Source organism: Anopheles darlingi, chromosome 3 (genome assembly GCF_943734745.1).
Source record: "Anopheles darlingi chromosome 3, idAnoDarlMG_H_01, whole genome shotgun sequence".
Classification (NCBI taxonomy): Eukaryota; Metazoa; Arthropoda; class Insecta; order Diptera; family Culicidae; genus Anopheles; species Anopheles darlingi.
In genome coordinates, this window is record NC_064875.1 from 65,398,468 (window position 1) to 65,421,984 (window position 23,517).

Genomic DNA, 23,517 nt, shown 5'->3' on the forward strand with positions numbered 1-23,517 from the left:
TTAGCTGATGATATTATTAATCGTAGCATGCCGGTTCCAGCGATGGGGGACGCTACTCGTCGTTGGACATGACGAAGAAGAAAGAATCCTACAGTGGGGGAATGTGTGGGAGAACGTCCCGCGTCGACAGGAACTAAAATCTAATTACAATCGATCGGTAGCGCAAGGCGAGGGCTTTTTTTTCTCTGTCCGCTTGTGTTTTTACATTTTCTTTCAATTTATGCTTCTATGTGGAGGGGGATTGTCATCATCGTTCTGTCATTAGCATCCAGCACTGACAACGAGAACAGCGCGAGTGGAAGAGGAGAGCAAAAATGTCGTTAGGCGAATAGGTAGCAGCCCCAGGACATCCCCAATCGTGTACAGAGCAGCAAAATGGATGCAAAATCGATAAGCCGGTTCACCAACGTCCCCCCTCCTCCGGTCAGGCCGAGCGGGACCTCCCGAAGCGTGCCTGTGGTTGCATAAGGACCCGTCGCCGGTTTTTCATTAGAGAAACCTCGGTGTTCAACCTACGGAGGAAGAGGACGTTCTCTATCGACAGCACACACCGGCGCCATGTCTTTTGTCCCCGGCGTAGTAGACCACACCCAGAGTAGTAGGGTGTCCAATATTCCGTACAATAGTTCCTAGTAGGTGCCAGGCTTGGAGGATGGAATAAAAGCGATTTTCCCACGCTCAATGCCACGGTACCGATCGGAACAACACTCTTGTGGGATAGAGAGCGAGGGGAAAGTACTCGCCGGCTGATCGGTTGGGGTATGTAGGGGGGGCAGGAGGAACCACAGATTGAGTGAGTGTCCCAGTTTTGGTTAACCTACTTTGTGTGCCGGGTGAGAAACTGTAGCATCATCATCCCTGCCCCTCTCCCCCCATTCACCCGCGGGCATCAGTCCCACCGGCGAGCTGCGTACGTACACTCGTGATTGTGTTTGTGCGCGCCGTCTAGGGCCACCACCAACCACCGGCAAGACACCGGCGATGAGAGGTGCTTAATGCTTTCTTTTTGGATAATTAAATTGGCCAACACACAACGTCGTGAAAAGGCCAACCATGAAGGTGATGCTCTGTGTGCGCTCTCTTTCTCTCTCCCTCTCTCTCTATCTAGTTCTCGCTCTCCCTAGATACTATTGCTACCAGGGACGACCTCACTTACAGTGCCCTGCTGCTGCTGCTGTGTTGACACTGCTTCTGCAGCCGAAGGTTACTGCGATGCGATGCGTGTTATGCTCGCATTTATGTCGCCCATTGCTCGCCTGCTTCTACTGTGCATGTGCGTGTACGTGTGTGTGTGTTTGCCCTTCAGCTGGCAGCAACAACGTGACCGCAAGCTTCACCACACAGCCACGACGACCACACGACGGTCGAAGCGAAATGCGAAAAGGCAAACCACCGGAGCGCACGAGACACACGAGAAAGACATTAAAAACTGACTCCAAGACATTAAGCCGTCTTCCAATACTTGTCCTGGTAGAGTATTGGCTCCCGCAGGCTCCACAAGTGTTCTTCGATCCCGCGGAACAGGTGTGTGTGTGTGTGCGACTGTTCCGGTACGGGGTACGTAACCGGTTGGAATCATAAAAAAAAAAAAACGGGGAGAGGGATAGGAGGAAGGAGCAAAAGTTTTCACTAGATCCTTTCCCAACCGACCCCCACGAATTGTCGCTTGACACACAGAAAGAGTGGAATCAAGAAACGGTCGCGGTCACGTTTTGTAGTGGTAAACACACGCGCAGATTTAACGACTGGACGAAGTGTGGGAGCCATTGACATATAAATCCTCGAGTCCTTTTTGTAAATAGTAATCGTAACGAGAGGAAAAGGGAAAAAGTTAAAAATGAAATAAATCTAGAGTCCCCTCAACCCAGTGGCTCGTGACATCGGACGATTTGGATAATTTGTTGGAACTGTCGTTAGCTCCTGGTGTGGGAGCAGGAGGAGACAGTAGAGGTAGACAGGGATCGCTACCGCTCGCGGTAGCCCCAAGCTCACGGTAACGAACTCAAACAAGCAGAGCTCGTGCTGAAGGGATTTTGTCATGCTTTTTTTTTGCACTTGGTGGAACCACAAAAACTCCCCTAGGGAGTTCCCGAGCATGCTTGTAGTTTAGTATATGGCAACTTTTTATTTTGGCTGAACACTTTCAACATGCAACGTTTCGCTTTAAATGGTCCGGATGTCTGTCTGTCAAGAGTGTTATAACTGAAAAAATTGGAGCGCAGCAGCAAAACTTGATAAGTCTGAACTTCACTTTCGTTTCTAACTTGTGGCAACCATTTTTTGCAATTCAAATTGCTCAGAAGTCAAGTTTATCTGTTTCAAGTTATATTAATCGCCATCTTCTATTTTTCTCTCCCTCCGTTTACAGAGTCCGGCGATAAAGGATCGTGGGAGAATGGACTCTCGTACGAGTGTCGCTCGTTGTTGTTTAAGGCGCTACACAATGTGATCGAAAGGTAAGTAGTGTGCACGTTTGCGGTTCCACGATGTACCATATTACGGTTCCTAACTTACGCTACAATTGTCTCTTCCCTTCACCAGATGCCTCCTGTCCCGGGATGTGGTGCGGCTTGGCAAGTGGTTCGTTCAGCCGAGCACGAACAGTGAGCGAGCAATTGGGAAAAGGTAAGAGAAAAGTTCGTCGTCTCGGTCTGGAGACAAGGTGTCACACTGATCACCACGATTCCCTGCGATTACGGAACCGCCAATCCCGCTGTTAGCAATCTTTGGGGATGGCTCAGCTCGAAGCGTATAGCTGGGTTATAACCCTGTCCTAGCGGGATGTGCAGGCGGGCTCCAACAGCATCTCCAACCGATGGATCTCTGAGACTGATCGCTGAAGCTATTGTTTGCGATTGGTCCTCGTTCCCCCACCGACAAACACACACATACTAGGATCATTTGCAATCCTTCTCAAACCAATGCAGCAGCAGATCGCTTACTTATCCGACGACTTATCTTCGTTTCAGCTCGCTGCATCCATCGTTTTCGTATGCATTCTTCGTGCACGGCGATAGCACCGTGTGTGCCTCGATGGACATCCGGGAGCATCCGCCGGTACGGCCACTAACGATGCAGCATCTGGAGGAAGCGCTGGCCCATCAATCGGTCCCATCGGGCAGCGGCAACGGCGGTAACAACAGTGGCACCGGTGGCTTGGTACCCGCTGGTCCCAACACTACACCTTCCGTTACCGGACAAAATGGCAACCAACCGGGGGCATCTGTGGCCGGAGAAGATGCGGCTAACGGTGGCACGGTATCTGTCAACGCCACGGTCAGTAAACCGCGCTCGGTCATCCTGGCACCGTTCGGGCTGGCCGGTACACTTACTGGCCAGAGCTACAAGGCGAACGATCCACAGACGCAAAAGCTGCTCGATGATTGGAGCGCTTTCTATCCGATCTCGAACAAGAGCGTCAGCCTGAACGCGGACAGTGCGGACGCGGTGCCACCGATCGTGGAGATCATGATCGGTGGCGTGAAGATGCGGTATCCCTCGAAGTACGTGCTGGTGACGGACATGGACGACTGGTCGCCACCGGCCAACGACAGCTGCTCGACTGATGCAGCAGCCAAAACTGGTGCCAGCACCACCGGAGCAGCTGCCACGGTGAATGGGGCCTCCAACAATCAAACCACCGCCGCTACTACAACGACGGCCACAGCAGCAGCGGCCGCCGCTTCCGCTCTTAACGCGGCCTCCGTGAAGCGAGAGCCAACGATCGACGCGAAAAGCGAACGCTCGTCGTCGACCGTTGGTGTTGGTGGTAGCGGTGGTCCCACTTCTTCTTCCTCAGTCAATTCGGGCAACAATCAAATCGGTGCTATCGCCACCGGCAGCAGTAGCAAAGACCTCAACGGTAGCGCAGATGGCACTGGCAGTGCCAGGTCGCTGCAACAGCATCAGCAACCACGTCATCACAAATCGATGATGACCCCACCGCTCACGGTGCCGGAATCGCCATCGAACGATCTCGGCAATCCGTACAGTATGTCGTCGGCGCTGATCAACAAGTCGGCCGCCGTCATCCTGCCCGAGCGCGTCTGGCAGGACTGCATCATGCATGCACCGGGTGCATCAGCCCCACCAACCAGCGGCAGCGGCACCGCAGCAGCAGCAGCTACAGCAGCAACCATGACTTCCATCGGGCCCATCAAAGTGGAACCGAAGGATACGAGTGGTGCCGCTACCGGAGGTACCGGTGGAGATGAGAACTCGTCGGCTGCGGCCAACGGCGTGGATGCCAACGGGAACTCGTCCGTCTGGGAAATCAGCAATCCGACGACCAAGGTGTACTGCTCCTGCATCAAGTAAGTGTACCGTGGACGGACGACCGTTCCTTAGGCGGCCAGAATCGTCCATTTTCAGAGCTGTTTTCTTTCTCACCACCACACTCACCAAACCATAGCGAGGCGTATGATGTGTGTAGTGTGTCCGGGAGAAAGGGCAACCGGTGTATGCTTCGATTCCATGTTCTGTTTTGTTGTTGTGTTGCTATTGTTGTGTTGTATCAAGGTCCCGGGGCATACAGGAATGCGATTTAAATGTTGTCGTAGATATTGGAAATGTCGAAGAATTTTCAAAAAAAAATTTCTTTTCTCTAGGCCAAATTTTGGTTTATTTTCCTCCAAATCTACTCGTTCCCACAAACGATTTTTCGTCGATCTATGTGAAGCACATAGGGTCAACATTTATTTCTCGACAAAGTAACCAATCTGTTCCTGAAATATCCATGATGATCAATGACAATCAGATGCATTTAACGTTCAACCCCAATCCTTCGTATCCTGTTTGACTTGACCCTTGCTTACTGTTCATACCCTTTTTGTTTGTTCCGCACTTGTTTTGAAGCAGCGGCATGAAATTAGCTAGTTGCTACTTCTTGATCTCTAGTACCGGCACCTAGTAAGCGAATGGTGTGATAGCGCGATCAATACTCACACCGTCCCACAATGATATTCATTTGGAGTTACTTGATGAACGAGGAATCTGTAAACCGATACGAAACATTCCATACCATCGTTCTCTTTCCCGCGCGCGCACCGTATAATCCTCGGCCTTGCTCAAATGAATCTCCCCCGGGGCGGGATCGAAAAAGGACAAAAAAGAAGGTAGTGAAACACCGGTCCCGTACATTCATTCTCCTGTGTCTTCATTTAACGTTTTTTCACCGGCTTTTCATGCTTCCTTCACGCTGCTTTCCGCCTTTTTCTCTTCACTCGATTTTTCTGGTAGCCAGCAGGGTCGCTTTACGCTTTACGTTGTTGCGTGTGCCTAGTGTTCGCGCTCAATATTATCTCTTCCTTTCGTGTTCTTGTTCTTATCTTTTTTTCCGCTCCGTTTCTTCCCGTACTTTATACGTGTGTTTCTTCTTCTCGTCGTCGTCATGGTCGTCGTCGTCGCCATCGTTCTCAATGCCATCGGGTGGCTGCGCCGGACGAATCCTTGTGACGAATTCCGAAATTGAATCAAACACACATCCTCACGCACTGCATTTTGTGTTTGCGCGTGTGTATGTACGAACGTCTGTACGTTTCGGGTTCCAGGTGTCGAACGAAGGGACCACCAAACTTCTCGTCGTCGTCGTCGTCGTCGGCATCATCGGCATCGTCTCTCTCTTCCTGCTCGATCAATGCTGGACGGCCTCAGCAACAGCACGTGCTAATGGGAGGCGGAGGCTCATCGGTTGCTGCTGCTGCTTCCCTGTTCAGTTCCTCTCTTTCCCCTCCATCCAATTCCCCGGTTGGAAGCAAATCTCTCGCCAATTCGTCCTCGCACTCAGCCGCTACCGGTGCGCGAGGTTCGAAGGACTATCACCATCACCACAACCATCACTCCCATTCCCATCACCACCACAGCAGCCGACCGCCGAAGATACCGTTCCATAAGCGACCTCCCCAGGAGTCACTGTTCCGTCCCGGAAGCATGTTGACCAGTCTGTCCGCTGGCGCCACCGCCTCCTCCCCTGGCGTTGCTGCAGCCGATGCTGACGTGCTCGAGCTGGCCGACTCATGCCTAAGGTTGGTTGCCTCTTACCACCACCACCCCCCCCCACCACCGACTACTAGCCTATCTGCCTACCTAGCGCTTAACGGGTTCCACCACTTAGCCTAGCCATTTCTCACAACCCTTCTCAACACCTGGCGGTAGCCAGTCGTCACCCAGCTCTCCTCCCTCTAATTGGGTCTCAGATTGGTCTGGGGCACACTCAACACTCATCATGGTAGTAGGCACTGCTACAAATGCTACATATTCTCTCACTATGCGTTTGTGTGTGTGTGTGCGTATGTGTATGTCCATTCCATCCGTGTCCTCTCCTTCTTTCGCTCTGTTCTTCTCTTTCTCCTACTTCACCTGTACGGGGCGTGAACATAATCAAGCTAAGTCTCTCACCATCAACCACACACTAGAAGCCTTTCGGTCTGTCACCAACATCACGCTTTCACGTGCCACGGGATTAATACATCAACACACACACTCATACACACACACACGCCCAACCAATGTCTCGCTTTTGAGGTTGCGGGATCCCCAAGGCCAACAACATCCCCTCCAGAGGTTTGGAGAGGGGGAGAGGAGCCAATGTAAATATAGTGGTTGTACACGGGAGTAACAGATAAGACGATGGAGCACACAAATGCTGCAGAAACGAAACGGTTCGGTTGACTTGGGGCGTGTTCCGGTGGTCCTAGCAATGATGATCTAATTGGTGCTGTAGTCCTTGATCCAAAATGATCCTTAATGCCAACCGGAACAACTACTCGGAATGTGGATTACTTAACGGACTTATACTACCGGCAAGGGGAGAGGTTTTCTTTGGAGGTTTTTTTATCGCTCTCTATCATCCCCCCCCTTTCCCCTCTGCCGTCCTATGCATGCTTTTTCTGACCCACTTCAGGCCACTCCGTACGTTAATCCACGCTATCATCCGGTGTCGTGTTGTGTACATTCTAGTTTTAGATATTCAAATAACATTCCAACAACAACAGGGCGGCGTATGTGCCCACACACACACACACATAAACACACAAACAAACATTTATCGTTTCATTGACGTCACGGTGTTTTCATGCAAACTGCTCTCTAAACTCAAAACCCCCATCGTGCTTGCGTGTTTCCCTCTCAATTCACAGATCAAACCAAAAATGTTCAACAAACACCTCATCGGCGTCGGTTGGTGGGAGCGCTAATGCCGGTAGCAACGCCCCCGGTAGCACGACACCGTACGGTGGTCCACCGTCGTACTGTCGGAATCCGCTCTCGATCGGTGACTCGCATCCGCTACCATCGGAAGGTTCACCGGCCAGTGCCGCACCGTCACCGATGCAGCCATCGTCCGTATCGCAACCGACTTCGGTTCCTTCGGGCGATCAGGTATGGAACGATCAAAGCATTACTTCACGCCGCCATGGAATGAGGGGCTCACTAACGCGGTTGTTTCTCTTTTACAGCTCATCACCCTTTCACCTCACCCGCCGGCCTCAAACAATCCACGTAGCGTGCAACCGGGCACCCCCTCCTGTCTGGATCATCTGGACAAGAATACGCCGGCACCGACGCCGACCGATCAGCATGACAGTAAGAGCATTACGGCGTCACCGTACCACACACCCTCGCACCCGGGTGGCAGTGGACCTGGTGGGACGGGTGGAAGCGGCGGAGGTGGTGGTGGTGGTAGCGGAGCATTAAGCGAACAGCAGCAACAAAACCAGCAGCAAAACCAATCCCAAACCGGTGCGGCTGCTGGCAGTAGTAACAACAGTGCGAGCAGCAGTACCAGCAGCTGTAACAGTACGGCCAGTACGCACAGCTCATTGAAGGCGTCACCCCGGAATGCCGCTGGTGGTGGTACTGGTTTGAAAGTGCGCTCCGATATGTCACTCGGCGCATCGTCTTCGTCGGTGGCCGCAACGTCGATTGCTGGCAGTGGTGTTGGCGGTGTACCGATGACACCGAGCATACACAGCGTGTACAGTACCGCGCATCAGACGGCCGTGGCCAACAATCTGGCCAGCAAACGGGAATCCATCCTGCAGATGCTGCAGTCGCTGAAGCGACCATCGCTGTACTGCAAGGATTACGAGACGCTACAGAGCGAAGATATTCCAAGCACGTCGCAGCTCCTCTACGATTATACGTCGGTCGATGCTTGGTAAGCAGTGCGAATTCTGGTCGCAGGTCTCCTGTGTGTGTTTGTGTGTGATTGACATCTTACGTTATTCCTCTCTTTTTTTTTCTATAGGATGAATCATCCGGTGAAGCGGATGCGATTCGCACCAGAAGAGACGCGATTGGTGCGGCAAATCCGGAACCTCGATCTGTACGCCAACGAGCGCACGAGCTTCGGCGGTGGCAGTGGGCTTGGGGGCGGTTGTAACAGTCTGCTGATGAGAGGCCTAGAGTCCGGTACCGAGGGTCTATCGAACCACCATCTGCACGGTGGCGTTGCCAGTGGTGGCGCTGGTGGTTGTGGTGATATGACAACGAGCAACGGTGCCACCGGTGCGCAATCGGCGGCAACGGGAGGCTTGCTCGGACTCGGCCAGATCAAAATGGAGCTCGGTTGCGATGGTAGTGGTGGTGGCGGCGGCGGCGGCGGCAATACACCGAACGGAACGGCCGGTGGTGGTGATCGTGTGAATGGATCCGGTGGTAGTACCGGTGGAGGTAACGGCGGGGACACCTTACTCGGCGAGCACGAGATTAAGAAGGAGAAAGAGGACAAAGCTGGCGGCGGCGGCGGGTACAGTTTGCTGACGGATCAGGACCTGCAGCCATCGATCGACGATCTGAATCAGATCTTCGACGACGGTGGACCGTTCAACGATGATGCGGACATGCACAACACACCGCCGGGTTCGAACAAAAGCAGTAGCGGTAGCGGAAACGGATTCTCGGAGGAAGGCAAACGGTACCCTCACTCGAACCATCATCATGGTGTGAACACGGGTATGCTAAGCCCGAAAGAGCTATCGCAGATGTTCCCGACGCCACCGAGCCTCGATCCACACCCTAACTCGAGCCCCGGTGGCGGTGGTTGCCTGTCGGATGGTGGTATCGTGATCGATACGATGGTCGACCTGCAGATGTCGCTCTCTTCTGGTGGTATCGGTGGTATTGGTGGTGGTGGTAGTGGTGTTGGTGGCGGTACTGTCCATGGGACGACGCTAGGAAATTTGCTGAGTGGACCTCCGGTACCAACCGTACCGAACCTCGGCAGTCCACAGGAGGAACCGATCGATGATTGGTCATTTGTGTTTCTTCCACCGGCCGTGTGCCCGTACGTGGGCTCTTCCAAGTATGCTCCGCTTGCTAACCTACCGAGCCAGCTGGCACCACCGCCGGTAGGACCTCCGGGGGCCAATCTCGTGTACAAATCGACTCGCCAAAAGCAGAAAGAGAAGGCGGCCGAACGAGAACAAAAGCAAAAGCAACTACGGGAGCACCAGGAACGCGACGCGAATGGCGGTGACCAGCAGCAGCAGCAGCAGCAGGATGGACACAGCAATGTCCCCGCCAGCACGACCCCATCCGTGCCTGCATCCGTCGGTTCCGGAACCACCGGTATCAGCTCGCTGCTGGGCACCCCAGCGGGGTTAGTCGGGTCTGGTCTGTTGCCGATGTTAAAACAGGAACCATCCCTGATGGTACCGCAACCACTCAGCACACCGAACTCACTGCTTGGTGGTCTCAATGGTTCGGCGAGCCATCCCTACTCGAACCCGCCCTCGCAAGGAGCTCAATCGCAGCAACTGTCGCGACCCTCCTCGGTGAACTCACTTCCCGGTGGTATCGTTGGTGGTGGTGGTGGTGGTGGTGCCGGTATGATGAGCCCTTCACCGACAGGTGCTGCCGGCGGCGGTAATGGCGGAGGTGGACTGTTTCATCCGACGATGGGTGGCATACCGGTGCCATTGCGCCAGGGCATGTCACCGATTTCACCGGCCACTCCGGGCGGTTCGATGCGTGTACCGACACCCGGCGTACCGCTACCCTATCCCTCACCGTTGGGTGGTGCAGCGGCCGGTAGTCCCAATCCCATGGCGTTCCGGCGTGCGACGCCATTGTTACCGCCTCCACCGTACGATGTCGCCATCGCTAGCCCGGCCAACTCGTCCTATCACACCAAACAGTTCCCGCTCGATGACGCTGGACGGCCTGGATCGCGCGGCCCCTTAACACCCTCGGGAGGAGCGCTAGGGCCGGGATCGAACGCCGTGGGCATGGCTGGAATGACTCCCGGTGGTGTCGGTGGTCCATCGACAGTGAATGGTTTCGGCGGCGGTGGTGGTACTACCGGACTGGGCAACAATGCAACCACTGGACATGGAACGCAAGCTGGTGCTGGTGCTGGTTGTGGTGGGTTAAGATCGACAACGATCGAAGCGAACGCACTGCTGGTTAATATGCTACTATACGATACGGCACTGAACATCTTTCGGGATCACAACTTCAAGAGCTGCACGCTCTGTGTATGCAATGCGGGCGCTAAGTGTGTCGGCAACATCCGGGGTGGTGACAGTGGGCTTTATCATGCCCTGCCCGGTACCAACTGGATGGATTCGGTGGTAGCCGCGAACAGTGGCAGTAGTGGTGAGACGGCGGACGGTGCCGCAGCGGCTGGTGGAAGTGCTGTTGCCAATCGTAACACCAAAGCGCCTGGCGGTGGTATGTTGGCGCATCTGGGGTTGACTGGTGGTCCGACGAATAGTGGCAACGGTAGTAACGGAACAGCGGCCGTTACCATCAGTGCGGACAGTTTACAGAATGGGTACCTGGACGAGGATCCGATCGATTGCCAGTGTGGTTTCAGTGCCGTCGTTAATCGGCGAATGGCGCACCGAGCCGGGTTGTTCTTCGAGGACGAGATGGAGATTACGGGCATGGCCGAGGATCCGGCGATACACAAGAAGAGCTCACTGTTTGAGTTTCTCAACGGTACGGCTAAGGCGATCAAACCGTCTGCAGATGGATCGTCGACAGGCGGAGGAGGAGGCAGCAGTGGGGGGAACGGTGGCACCGGCGCCACCACCACCACCACCGTCGCAACCGCGACGAATAGCTGCGAGAGCTTACCGCTTACGCTGAAGGTGATGGATCTGCTGCGCGAACAGTGCTCGATGGTGCAGAGTTCCAGTAATTCGATTCATCGTGCCGTTAGCCGGTATCGGGGACCCCTGTTTGGTCGTGGTGCTGATGCCGCCACCATCCATCTGCTAGAGTACGTGGACGCGAATGATGTGATCAGCTTGGCGCTGGAACAGGGACGGCTGCAGGCAATCAACGAGAACAAGCAACTCGATCAGCATCAGCTTGACCAGCAGCAGCAGCAACCGGTGACGGGTGGAAGTAACAGCAACAGCAGCAACGGTTCCGGTTCATTAGTTGGTAATGCACTGGCACTTGCGAAGGGTGGTGGCGTGGTGCCACGGGGCACGATGAACGTGCACAAGTGGCCATTCTTGCGGGCCGGTGGTCCGAAGAGCAATCAGGACATTGTACGGATGATGAAATCCATGCAACCACTGCTGCAGGACGCATTCCATAAGAAGTGCACGACGAGGCTCTGGGACGCACCGTACACAATTCAGGGGCCGCTAACGTGGCGTCAGTTCCATCGGCTCGCCGGACGTGGTACGGGCCAGTGTGAACCACAACCGATTCCATCGCTGATCGTAGGCTACGAGAAGGATTGGCTCTCGTTGGCACCGTATGCGCTGCACTATTGGGACAAGCTGTTGCTCGAACCGTACTCGTATCCGAGGGACGTGGCATACGTTGCGATCGTACCAGATAACGATTATGTCGTGTCGAAGGTGCGCACGTACTTCAAGGAGCTTAGCACCACGTACGAGATGTGCAAGCTGGGCCGGCACACGCCGATCAAGGGTTGGGATGGATTGCTGCGTGTCGGCGCTCAGCGTGTCCTGAAGGAAACGTCCAACTCCAACCTCGACGAGTGGTTCACCAACATGGGCATGACGACGGCGGACATGCAGCGCGCCGGTGGCAAGAATGGTACCGCCGCCGGTAGTAGTGGTCGTGCAGCGGCCGGGTCAAGCGGATCGTCTACCTCTTCTTCAGCTACGCCCTCTTCCTCCACGACATCATCTGGATTGAATGAGTTGTTGCGGCTGTACGCACAAACGTGCCAGCAGCAGCTTGCCCCATATCTGTCGAAGGTACCCTCGGACAAGAGCCTTCTCGATCCACCCGAAAGTCACCACACGGGATCGTCATCGTCGGCTTCGTCGGGATCGGGATCTGGTGGCGGTGGTGCTGGCAGCGGTAGCGCCGGTGCCGGTGGCTCTTCCTCATCCCTTGGCAGTGGATCGGCCGGTGCTGGTGGTAGCGCGATGGGCATGAACCGTGATGGACCCGGACAGAGTCCGATGCCACCGCCACCGCCGAGCACACCCGATCCATCGCAACCGGGCGATAAGGCACCGAACACGCCCAAGTTCGATCACGGTATGGATGCGATTCATGCGTGTCTTAGTCTATCATGATTTCCTCTTCTAATTCTTTTGCTTTTTCCTCTCGATATTTATAGATGCTGATAATCGGGATCAGCTGAATGCGTCCTCGTCGAGCCCGGCGGATGCGATGCGAATCGATGACGATGGTAAGGATCCGCCTCACATCGTGCTGTACATTGTTGAGCCGTTCACCTGTGGCAACGATTCGCCGGACGTCGAGCGGTTAGCGTGCCTTTCGCTGCTTCGGTGCTATTCGAACATCCTCAATGCGGTGCCGGAATCGATCCGGAGCAATATCAGCGTACAGGTAAGGGCGGTGGAAAGGTTCACTCGATCGAGAAGAGCAACCGAGTGACCATTTTGTTGTTTCCGTTTTCCCCCTAGATCGTGTCACTGGAAAGCATTCTTGAATTAGGACGGGCAAGGAACCGGTTGCGGTTGAGCGACCATATGCGCTGTCTGGCGCTGAGCGTCTTCTCGCAGAGCCGCAAGTACCTAGCGCACAGTAACACGGTGAAGAGTCTGACCGGTTTCGGTACGGCCGCGAACGCGGAACAGTTCATCCGGGGGAAGGACGATAAGAACCGGGTACCGTACCGGTTGTACACACCACCGTACGTGTTGGCCAAGTCGAGCGAGAAGAGTGAAAATACGGAATCGTTCGGAAAACCGAGCATCAAGCAGCAGTGTTCGATCATGTACTGTAGCTACTGCCTGAGCGAGGACCAGAGCTGGTTGTTGGCGGTGGCGACGGACGATCGGGGCGAGTTCCTTGAGACTGTCACGATCAACATCGACATTCCGAACCGTGCCAGACGGAAACGGGCCTCGGCCCGTCGGTATGGTCTGCAAAAGCTGATGGATTTCATCCTCGGGTTGATCTCGCAGACGGTGCAACCGTGGCGGCTGGTCGTTGGCCGTATCGGACGGATCGGGCACGGTGAGCTGAAGGGTTGGAGCTGGTTATTGAGCAAACCGAACTTGCAACGTGCGTCGAAACACCTGAAGGACATCTGCGAGCAGTGTTCACTGATGCATCCGATCTCGGTGCCGAGCATACTGAGTGCCTGTCTGGTCACGCTCGAGCCGGACTCGGATCTGCGTGTCATGTCGGATCAGTTCACACCGGACGAACGGTTTAGCCAGCGGTCGATGCAGTCGGCCCTTTCAACTCCGCAGGACGCCACCTGTACCCACATTCTGGTGTTTCCGACCAGTGCCAAGGCACAGGTAAGCTACCCGGGGCCGGACTGCCGTGTCCCGAATGGTATCTCAGGATGATTGTTAAACCTTTTCTTTCCTTCCTTTACTCTTCTCCCTCTCTAGTCTGCCCAAGTGTCTTTCAGTGCGATCGGTGAGCTGGACATCAATGAGGACCTCAACAATCTGATCATGGACGGTGACGACGATGATGATGGCATGCTGGGTGCGAGCGATCTGCTGGGCTTCTGGGGTAAGTATTTGCGATTGAATGGAGTTCCGCATGGAATCACGCGGCCACTTACCTGTTCCTTTGTCTTGTTTGCTGCACCCTTTTCGTAGATGATCTGCCAATGCAACCGCAGATGCCCTCACGGCCCGGCAGTCCGTCGCAGTTCGAGGGTAACCAGCAGAGTCCGGGCGAACGGGGATCGAATGGGGCCGGTTCGCGCGATGGCTATGGATCGCAGGATTCTGAGGAGGTCGGCGTGGTGTTGCAACAACCGTTGGCGATCGGATATCTGGTCTCGACCGCACCGACCGGCCGGATGCCTGCCTGGTTCTGGTCCTCCTGTCCACATTTGGAGAACGTGTGTCCGGTGTTTCTGCGCACGGCGTTACACTTGCACAGCCCGACGATCCTGCAGAACACGGATGATCTGCTGCAGCAGAGCCAATCGTCGACCGAACATCCGCTCGACTCGAACATTACGGCCGACGTGCTACGGTACGTGCTCGAGGGCTACAACCTGCTGTCCTGGCTGGCAATGGACTCGAACACCCATGACCGGCTGTCCTGCCTGCCGATCCACGTGCAGGTGCTGATGCAGCTCTATCACATGACCGCCGCCTTGGCGTAAGCCCTCCTGCAGAAGGTCCATCATGAGCTGAGAAAGAGGGAGAAGTAGGAGAAATTCAGAATTGTTTTACTTCATCTCTCGCCGATGGGAAGGCGAGATGGGAGCCACAGGAGTATTCATCATCTTCCGATCAAATAGTGATCATACCCACCACTACCACAACCACCACCACAACCCGCTCTTGACCCTGACGGTCTTCATCTGTCTGTGATATTAGATAAAACGAAGAGAAGGAAAAGCACATATATGCGCGCGCAGCAAGATGTGGAGTGTGAGGTGCGTGCAAACCGAGGCAGATAAGTGGCAAGTTGTATAGCACCCACACACTCAAAACGCAAACAAAAAACCTTCTTTTTGGGGCAAACACATCAGCAACCAGCAGCAGCAGAGAGATGCTACCATTAGCTAGACACTTCCCGCTCACAACACCCACACACATACACACACACACAAACAGCCCGCAATCAATAGTTATGTTCGTTCGGCCATTGTGTGTGTATGTTTTAAAAGTTTAATTTGCTACTGCCGTACTATTTAAAATGCAATATTATTTTAACGCTAGTCTGCTTCACTTACTATCTTTCTGTGAAAGCCCGTTGTAAGCTTTTAATCAGACGGTGATTCCGATTCCGATTGATTTTTTAAAATGTTTTTTGTTTTCTTCAAGCAGCTATGTTTTAATTTGTGGTATGTTTTCCTTTTAAATTGTGAAATATGCCCGACAAAGTATTATTGTAACGATTGTAGCATTCGTGATATTTATGTTTCTCGTCAAACCTTGTGAGCTGCTAGGCTGGAGAGATCAAATGTAAATGAAATGGTGGATCGCAGTTAATGGTCCTTTTTCAAGTGCTAACTTTTTTTCTTTTTTAATATCTTATTCCGCTCATTGGTACACACATTTTATTAAATTTATCATCCTCCATCATACTTCTCTAAATCTCGGTGTGTGTGGAGTAGCAGCTGCATGATGTTGGACTGCTAGTGTTTGCTCCAAGTGGGAAGGATTAAGGAATCAAACTAAATGCTTAACGCGAGATGAGATGCCGGAGATAATTTAGAGGTGTATAATTGCGGCAAAGTTCGCCAACATGTCAATTGTCTAAGGGGAAAAAAAAACACATTGGAAAAACACTCTCACTCACAAAAAACATTTTGAACAATCTCTTTCTGCCGCGCGATGTGCGGGGTCGTTGGTGTGGCGTCGTCCATTTTTGTTTACTTGTTTCGTTCTGTAAACTGTTTGGGTTTTGCGTTTATTTATTCAATGGTTCACCGGGCGCGCTTCAGCACTTGATAGTGGAGATCCGGTCGAATCGAAGCGATTTAAAGGCTATTTTTGTACATACCTTACTACTCAATCGCAAAACGGAAGGCTGGGAGCGTAATGTGGAGGAACAGTGGAGTGGAGAGATCGTTAGAGACAGAAACAGAGTGAGAGGAGGGGGAGGGGGGGGAGGAAGACGAGGTACAGAAGTTGTCGAGTGGCCAACGATGGAAATGAAGAACGATGGAAATGAAGAGTAAGGGAAAATGTAGCGATTCATACATCATTTTGGATGAATATCATTGTCATGCCTCGCGGACTGCAGAAAACCATATGTTCCACGTAATACCAATGAGGGGAGCACACGCCCAAAACGAACCAAATCATCAGTAGAGGCGTGCAGAATCGAAAAGATATTCAAAGCAATTATCTTTGCATCGTCTTCCTCTGCTTATCCCAATGTCTCTCACTCACTCTCTGTCCGTCTTTAACCTTCACTAGTTGGCTTCACTCGCCAAAAAAAAAAAAAAAAACAAAAGCAAACCCCAAAGGATCACCTTCATCAGCAACCACATACTCATTCGATCGATCACATACGGCATACAGTGATGTAAAATGAAATGCAAAAGATCAGTAGCCTAGTAGTATAAGCGATATTTAATGCATCATTTTCACAAACCACACATCATCATCATCGTCACCATCATTTATCATCATGATCATCATGTTGCCCTATGATGTTGGCGATGGCGGTTCGGTGGTCGGAAATGAATTCCCTTTCCGCCAACCGGAACTACTTCTCATTCAGGACGTCCTTCGAACTTTACGAATTTTGAAGGGCGTATTTTATTTATTTGATACCTATATATATACTGATATATATATAGACATACATATACATATATATCTATATATATTTATAAAACTTTAATACTATCACGACGACCACCATTAGCACCATTATTACCATATGCACTCAACGAAACAAAAATGATCCAAGCTACAAACGATTGAACACTAAATACTAACGAACACCGGATTGTGTAACGTGTGCCTAGTACTACGCTGCTGTACGCGTGTTGGAAGGGAGAAGGCTCTCTTTCAGGCGCACATACAATACACACACTCACACAGTACTCACCGGTATGTGTGTGTGTGTGCGTGTATGTGTGGGAATAGGGCGGAAAAGGTAGTGTAGTGTAGACAAATTTGTAACATGGTGGACAACCGGAACTACCGGAAGAAAAGAAAGGAAAGGGAGAGAGAGAAAAAGCGGAGGGCTATGAAGAGCAAACATAAGCGAAAACTTAGGGGCCCCTCACAGGCCTTATAGTTGGATAACAATTAGCGTTTTAGCACATTAGCGATTGCGATCGCGCGATAGGAGAGTTACAGATGATGCTCAAAGAATCATCGGTTATAGAGGGGGGAGGGGTTGTAAATGAGAAACTTTAATGTGTAAAAAGAACTCTTGTGTATGATCGTACATAGAAATACCCAATATATATGTATATATCTATACATATATACATATATTGTATATCATAGTGAGTAAGTAGTTTATCGAAATGCTATAGCAAAGAGTATTGATTGAAGCAAACATTAACAAAAAAGTAGCGAAGTTTTTAAGTAGAAAATTCTCAAATGATTAAGCTAGGTGCAACACGGCACAACTGAGTCGTATGGAACCAGCAGCTCACGTGCGTTGGTTTGGGGGCCAAGTGCAATGCGCGATGGGCTTGCTGCTGATGGATTGAAGTGTGGGGTTGGCGTGTACCGGAATACCGGCAACAGCAGAAAGAGCAGCAGTAGCAACAAACAACAAGAACAAATACACCACAAACAAACAATACCACACACACGAATGAAAACAATCAAATGTTCTGTACAAAAACCGCTACGCTACTACACCGATCGGCTATCAGCGATCTTCCCCAAAGTCTTAGCCGAATGTAAGGTAGGGGCCCGCCTGCATCCCCTGGTAGAAACGGGGATGGGAACTATAGAGAGCTCTCCCTCTCCCCTTTAATGGTTTTAATGCAAATTGAAAGGAGCAAAAGTTGTAGTACACGTATCCGGAGCTGTGGTGTCTCGTCCGGGAGGAAGGTACGAGCTCAGCGGTGTAGTCACACAAGCGTGTCCTGTGTGCGCGTATGTGCGCGCGAGCATGTTAGGCCAAATTTGTACTTTAAGACGACAAAGCCGAGCAAAGGGGAAGGGAAAACATGAACAAAGTAAAGGCCAACGGGAGTGTGTCCTCTGTTAGTTTAGTGATCGTTTTCTGGCTCAGCAAATGAAAACAGCAAATGAAAGGGGGAAAAGATCGATCGATTGATGATCGAGGATCGAAGTAGTCCGTTACTTCCTGCCGCTCACAGCAACACTCTGCTCAGTAGTTGTCGGCTGCCGTGCCCGCGAAGTACGGCAAAACGAACAGGGGCCAGGTGGTTCGGTGGCAAGCGCTCTACTTTCTACTGATAACAGCAACCAACAAATCACACCACCACACAGCTATTATTAATTTTATTATCATTATTATTAAAATTATTATGAATATTATTAATACTATTATTATTGATGATAATGAAGGGTGAGGCATGATGGGCAGAGTAACCCACTAGGCGGCGGGGCCTTGGGGAAGGCTGCTGGGAAGGCAAAAGAGATGGAGAGCGAGAGCAAGAGAGCAACCACAATTGAAATAAATTAATTATCTATACAAGAACATGTGTAATGTGGATATCACTACTGGGTACGTCATTCTTCGAATTCTATGCTTCTCGATTGCCGATGGCCGATTGGGATGGACATGGTCGTTCCCAATTCGTATATAAGTTGTGAATGCAATTAAAGCGAAGGGTTTTCAGAAACTCGGGTGGATCTGACGGTATCCTGTACTCTTCAACTGCAAAAGGTGAGACATTCCGTGAGGCGATACCTTGAATCGAAATCAATTTTAAATCGGTTTTGTCTTGCTCGTTAAACTCCTCTGTGGTGCCGTTTAGATGATAACGGAGATGCTTTATTCAAGTTTAACGACAATTATCAACGTTAATTTTAACTTATGCTTTATTAAACGACGATGGCGTGACATTCCCGTTGTTGGTGCAGTTTCTAAACATGTTATGTTTATTATTTCGAAGTTAGTTCACAATTCGTGTTCCGTGCATTGCTTGGTATTGGTTACATTGTAATTTTAGCAATTCATTGTAATCATTCCGCATGATCTCATATTCTTAATGCATTTCTGGTAGTCTTCAATAGTGAAGGCAAAAATTCATTCCAGTGACGCGGAGTATCCAAAGACAAAATAACAAAAATCCCTATACCTAAATCTGAAATCCACTATGATACTAATCTCAATATAAATCTGATCGGTAATATTTTTCTACTTCCGAATCGAAATATGGTTCGTCATCTGAATCAAAAAATGGATCGAAATTTGAGTCTGGAGCTGAATCATACCAGGAATCTAAATCTGAATCTGTCCAACTATTTGGTGATTTTATATCTGCAGTCGATACTGAATACAAATCTGGATTTGTAGATTTTTGAACTCGCCTTGGGTTGTCCGTCTGCATCACTACCTCCTTCAAGTTGGGAAACTTTTCCTTGAGTCCAAGAAAACGACGCGTGTCTACACAATTTTTTTCGAGCTTCAGTGTTCGCAGTCGATCCATTGGAGATTTTAGGCAAAGAAACGTTGATTTTGTAAAAAAACCACCACAGAACTCAAGTGTTTCCAGATTTGTTAGCCGCGGTAAAATTTCCAGAGTTTCAATCGGCATTTCCTGGTGGGAATGGTCGCAATCAACTAAAACCAGGCTAAGTTCTATCAACTGCTTACTGCAGTTAATGATAGTTTTTCTCATCCTTTGTTTGTTCTCCTTATCGACAACCAATTGAAGACTTTTAACCGATTTGGGAAGTATCAGAGAATCGACTCCTGACTCAACTATTGCCAGTTTCTCTAGCTTGGTGAGAGACGAAAAGTCTAAGTGTAACGGAGACTCATCTGATGTGCAAGGAGAACCAATTGAAAATTTGCGAAGATTGGTGAGCTTTGACAGATTACTGTAAACGCCAATATTGGACAGCCATACACTACAGGTTAATTTCAGATCCGTCAGCATTGTACATGCTTCACATATAGCGAGAAAGATTTCATCATTTGGTAAGTCATCGTCCCATACCAAGCTTTCTATAGGCGGCAGTAAACGAATGATTGAGGGTCCCCGTGTTACTATCGTTTCGGATTCGTTGTCACATCGTTCTTTTCTTATGGTAAGATGTTTAAGGTTAGTGATCACAAGAGGCTGGCGACTGTCATTAGAGCGATCAAGAACCGACAATAAACCATCAAAGGATTGCAACTGCGGTACATCTAACCCGAACTTAAAATTGGTTCTCATAACAAGATGCTTCAGAGTTTGGCTGCGTAGGGTTGGTATAGTATCTTGGAGTCTTGTTCTCCTATCGTGATCTTCTAATTTTAATGTTCCCAGCTGCGGCATCAGCGGTATTGTTTCGACTATCCATGGAAACATATTCGTCATGGTAGCATCATCAAAGGAAAGCTCCAGCGTGTTTAGATAGTTTCCAAACTTCTGGTGAATAGCCGCCAATAAAGGAGGATTGTGAGGACACAATGTTTTGTTTGTCACACATTTCACGATGCGATAGCTCCGTGGAGATTGGGTTATGGCACGTATGGTCTGCTCGGCATGAGTTTTCCTCAATTCCTCTAATTTCAATGATTTTTGTTCTCTATTCTGTATTGACTGCAAGAGAAATGCAATAGAATAAGGAATTGGTACGTGCATATTAATTTCGAAGATAAATCGGTTTGCATATCCGCTAGAAAAGATGATATCGTTCCATTTGCGGCAGGTAAGAGAAGCGGCCTTTACGTCCTTCAGATTTAGCCGGTCAAACACCATACACAAGAGCTGCAAGGATACAGACAGGTAAGAGCTGGATGTTAGGTTCACCAGAAATCCTTACTCACCTCTTCCGGTAGGGAGTCGATGTAGTTTTTTCCATTTCGTTTGGCCTGCTTGGGACGCTTGGCTTGCCTCATTTGTTTAGCCTGTTGGAATCGTTTGGCGATAATAGCTTTGCGAATGAACACCATGTTTCAAGAGAACACTTTCGACAAATTTTAAGGCAGGACGAAGGTTTACGCGGTAAATCGCAAGGTTCACTTGACGTTTATTTGTTGTTTTTCGGTTCCGCGTAACGACAACGGTAACGATTAAAAATTTGAACTGAACTGGACCACGAGTGCAATTTCCGTAGCTCCAAGGATTGCTTTTTAAATAAAATTCAAAACAGACACTTTCAGTGTGTTAATAAACATTAAAAACACCAAAAATATTCGACAAAGCTCCTCAAATATTTAACTATTCGCACAACAAACACAAGCGGGTTTCAAATCACCTCAAAATGAAATCACGCTTCAACTTTCGGTAGGTGTAGTAAGGGCATCAACTACTGCTCGAAACTGACTGAAGTCCCTTTGTAGCAAGCAGTTTTGAATGCGGACTTTTTCGAAAAGTCTCTTTTTGGGAAGCAGTTTTGGGGGGCGAGCAGAAAAACAACAAGCGCCATCGAAGTCGCTTTTTGCCGGTATTTTTGGCGAAAAAAATGAACGAGAACAGTCCGGAAGAAGTGGTTCCAGCGTGTAATGTGGATCTTTTGCAACCCGACAGGACACACATTTCTGCCTGGCGAGATAAGTGAGTGAATCCCCGCAACGAACCCCATTTTATTTTTTTGCTAACTCGCACTTTAACCCGTTCTACAGATCCGAGTTCCAGCACGTGTTCCGGCAGCTGTTTGAAACGACCGCGGAAGATTTCGAAGCAAAGGAAGACGCCTTACAATGGCTCAACGTGTGGAAGGTTCGGCAAAATAAGAGCGTTCCAGTTTGCGTTCGCTGCACAGCGACTGTGCTCGAGGCTCAGCTGTTCGATCTCCGGATACAGCGTGAGGAGGGAGATCCGAATGCGACCGAAATCAAGAACATTTACGCTGGTGCGTTCACCCGCTTCGTCAACTACGTTACCGAGGAAACGCAAACGTATCAGCAGCACAGGAAGAGAACGATCGCCCAGCATGTCCGCGGTATCGGTATCGAGCCGTTTCTCGTCGAACTGCGGCACCTGTGTGCCCATCGATCGGTATCGATCGCGATCGATGTGTTCCGGCGGTCGGCCGAGTACTGCATGGACTGGTTGAAGGTTTCGTACTGGCAGCGTGAACTGAACACCATGCAACCGGTCACCTATGGAACGCTACACCGGGCCAAACGAGCCCCGCTAAGCGACGAGTTCTGCACCGTCCTCCGTGCGTATGATGCCGCGATGGCCGGGTTGTTACGAAAGTGTTCCACTGTGCAGCAGACGCGCCCCCATCTGACCGATCCCGAGTACGAGACGCTGCAAGCGGAAGAGACACGTCGCGGAACGGACCAGCTGCGAGTGATCGCAATGCACCTTCTGGCACAGTTCGTGAGGAATCAGCGCACCATCGCACACAACTTGAACGGTGTACGGAAGGTGTGCGATGCGGTAATGTCCAATTGTCGCTACCTGATGCAAGATCCGGTCCGGTTCCGACAGAGACACTGGGGAAAGCTACACAGTGCCTTCTTCCGAGCGCTCGCCGAGACCGGTTGCTTGCAGGAACTGTTCGATCGGCTACTGGCCGTGGCGGAGAGTGACACCGAGGACGAACAGAACCGTTCGGTGGCCAGCTTTTGGACGGTGAAGATCGCGACCGGGTTCCAGCTGTTGAAGGAGTTCAAGAAGTACTGCCGAACGCTCCATTCCCAGCGTTTGGTGTTGTTTCAGGAGTTGCAAAATGGCAAAGTGAAGAGGAAGCTGATGGCGGAACGGTTGGCGCAGGAGTGGTACCGGAAAAAGCTAAAGAAAACTGCCCCGCAGCAGCTCATACTCGGTCTCACCGTCGACTGTCCCTGGCATTTGCGGTTGGATCGGCGCCAACTCAAGACCCACCTGAATGCGATTAACCAGCACACGAAGAAGGTTCTACCGATGTAAGAGATTGTCCGATCGATGGGATTGGGGGGTGGCATCACTGGTACTGAAAGGTGGATGTTTTTTTCTCATTTCTTCAGATTGTTCACACTAGTGGAACCACCTTTGACGGCCGCCCGTCAACAGCATCTGTGTACGATGATCGAGATCTACGCCGGCTCTTGGAGGCAGACTGGTGGCGGGCAGCAGGGCTCTATGCCGAACTTTGACCAGCTTCTCGCGTCGAAAACATATGTCGTTCAGGATCTGATCGAACGGTTGGGATGTGGACGAGCGGCGAAAAAATGTGGACTATGGGAGGAACCGGATGACTGGTTGGACTGGGATGAATATCCGCTAGGTATCACAAGACGTGAGGGTTTGTGTAAAGCGTAATCCAAGTGTTAGAATTTGATTGGCGTTCATCGAATCAACGCCGCACGCGACACAGAAGCGCCAGTCGAATGAAATATATACATTGTTCGATTTGCAGAAAAAATTGTAAGTAAGCTTTGATTGTTTCTATGGTCGCTTGGTTTTTCTTGGGTCATATGAGTTCCGTTGCCATTTATGGTTTTCTAATAATCGGAATATTTTTTATTTCGATAAGCTCTAATCGAAATGGATCGATGAGGAGGCAAGCAGGGGAAGTAGTCCGTATCATCTATTGG

At 50.7% G+C, this 23,517-nt stretch overlaps 3 protein-coding genes across 3 annotated transcripts; 2 read left to right on the top strand and 1 right to left on the bottom strand.

Moving 5' to 3' along the window:
• Positions 1-2,558: 2,558 nt before the first annotated feature.
• Positions 2,559-16,347, top strand: LOC125955248 (mediator of RNA polymerase II transcription subunit 13). Its single transcript, XM_049686287.1, has 9 exons — positions 2,559-2,625; positions 2,970-4,313; positions 7,137-7,377; positions 7,455-8,155; positions 8,246-12,474; positions 12,557-12,789; positions 12,867-13,712; positions 13,809-13,935; positions 14,025-16,347. Exons 2-9 carry the CDS (start codon positions 3,034-3,036, stop codon positions 14,540-14,542), a joined length of 8,175 nt encoding a protein of 2,724 aa, XP_049542244.1. The 5' UTR covers positions 2,559-2,625; positions 2,970-3,033; the 3' UTR covers positions 14,543-16,347.
• Positions 16,348-18,727: 2,380 nt separating this feature from the next.
• LOC125955284 (uncharacterized) lies at positions 18,728-21,005 on the bottom strand. The gene is made up of 2 exons (XM_049686381.1): positions 20,815-21,005; positions 18,728-20,755 (listed from the first exon to the last, which is right to left on the bottom strand). Exons 1-2 carry the CDS (start codon positions 20,938-20,940, stop codon positions 19,166-19,168), a joined length of 1,716 nt encoding a protein of 571 aa, XP_049542338.1. The 5' UTR covers positions 20,941-21,005; the 3' UTR covers positions 18,728-19,165.
• Positions 21,006-21,386: 381 nt separating this feature from the next.
• LOC125955285 (uncharacterized) lies at positions 21,387-23,337 on the top strand. The gene is made up of 3 exons (XM_049686382.1): positions 21,387-21,544; positions 21,613-22,866; positions 22,948-23,337. Exons 1-3 carry the CDS (start codon positions 21,453-21,455, stop codon positions 23,240-23,242), a joined length of 1,641 nt encoding a protein of 546 aa, XP_049542339.1. The 5' UTR covers positions 21,387-21,452; the 3' UTR covers positions 23,243-23,337.
• Positions 23,338-23,517: the final 180 nt, after the last annotated feature.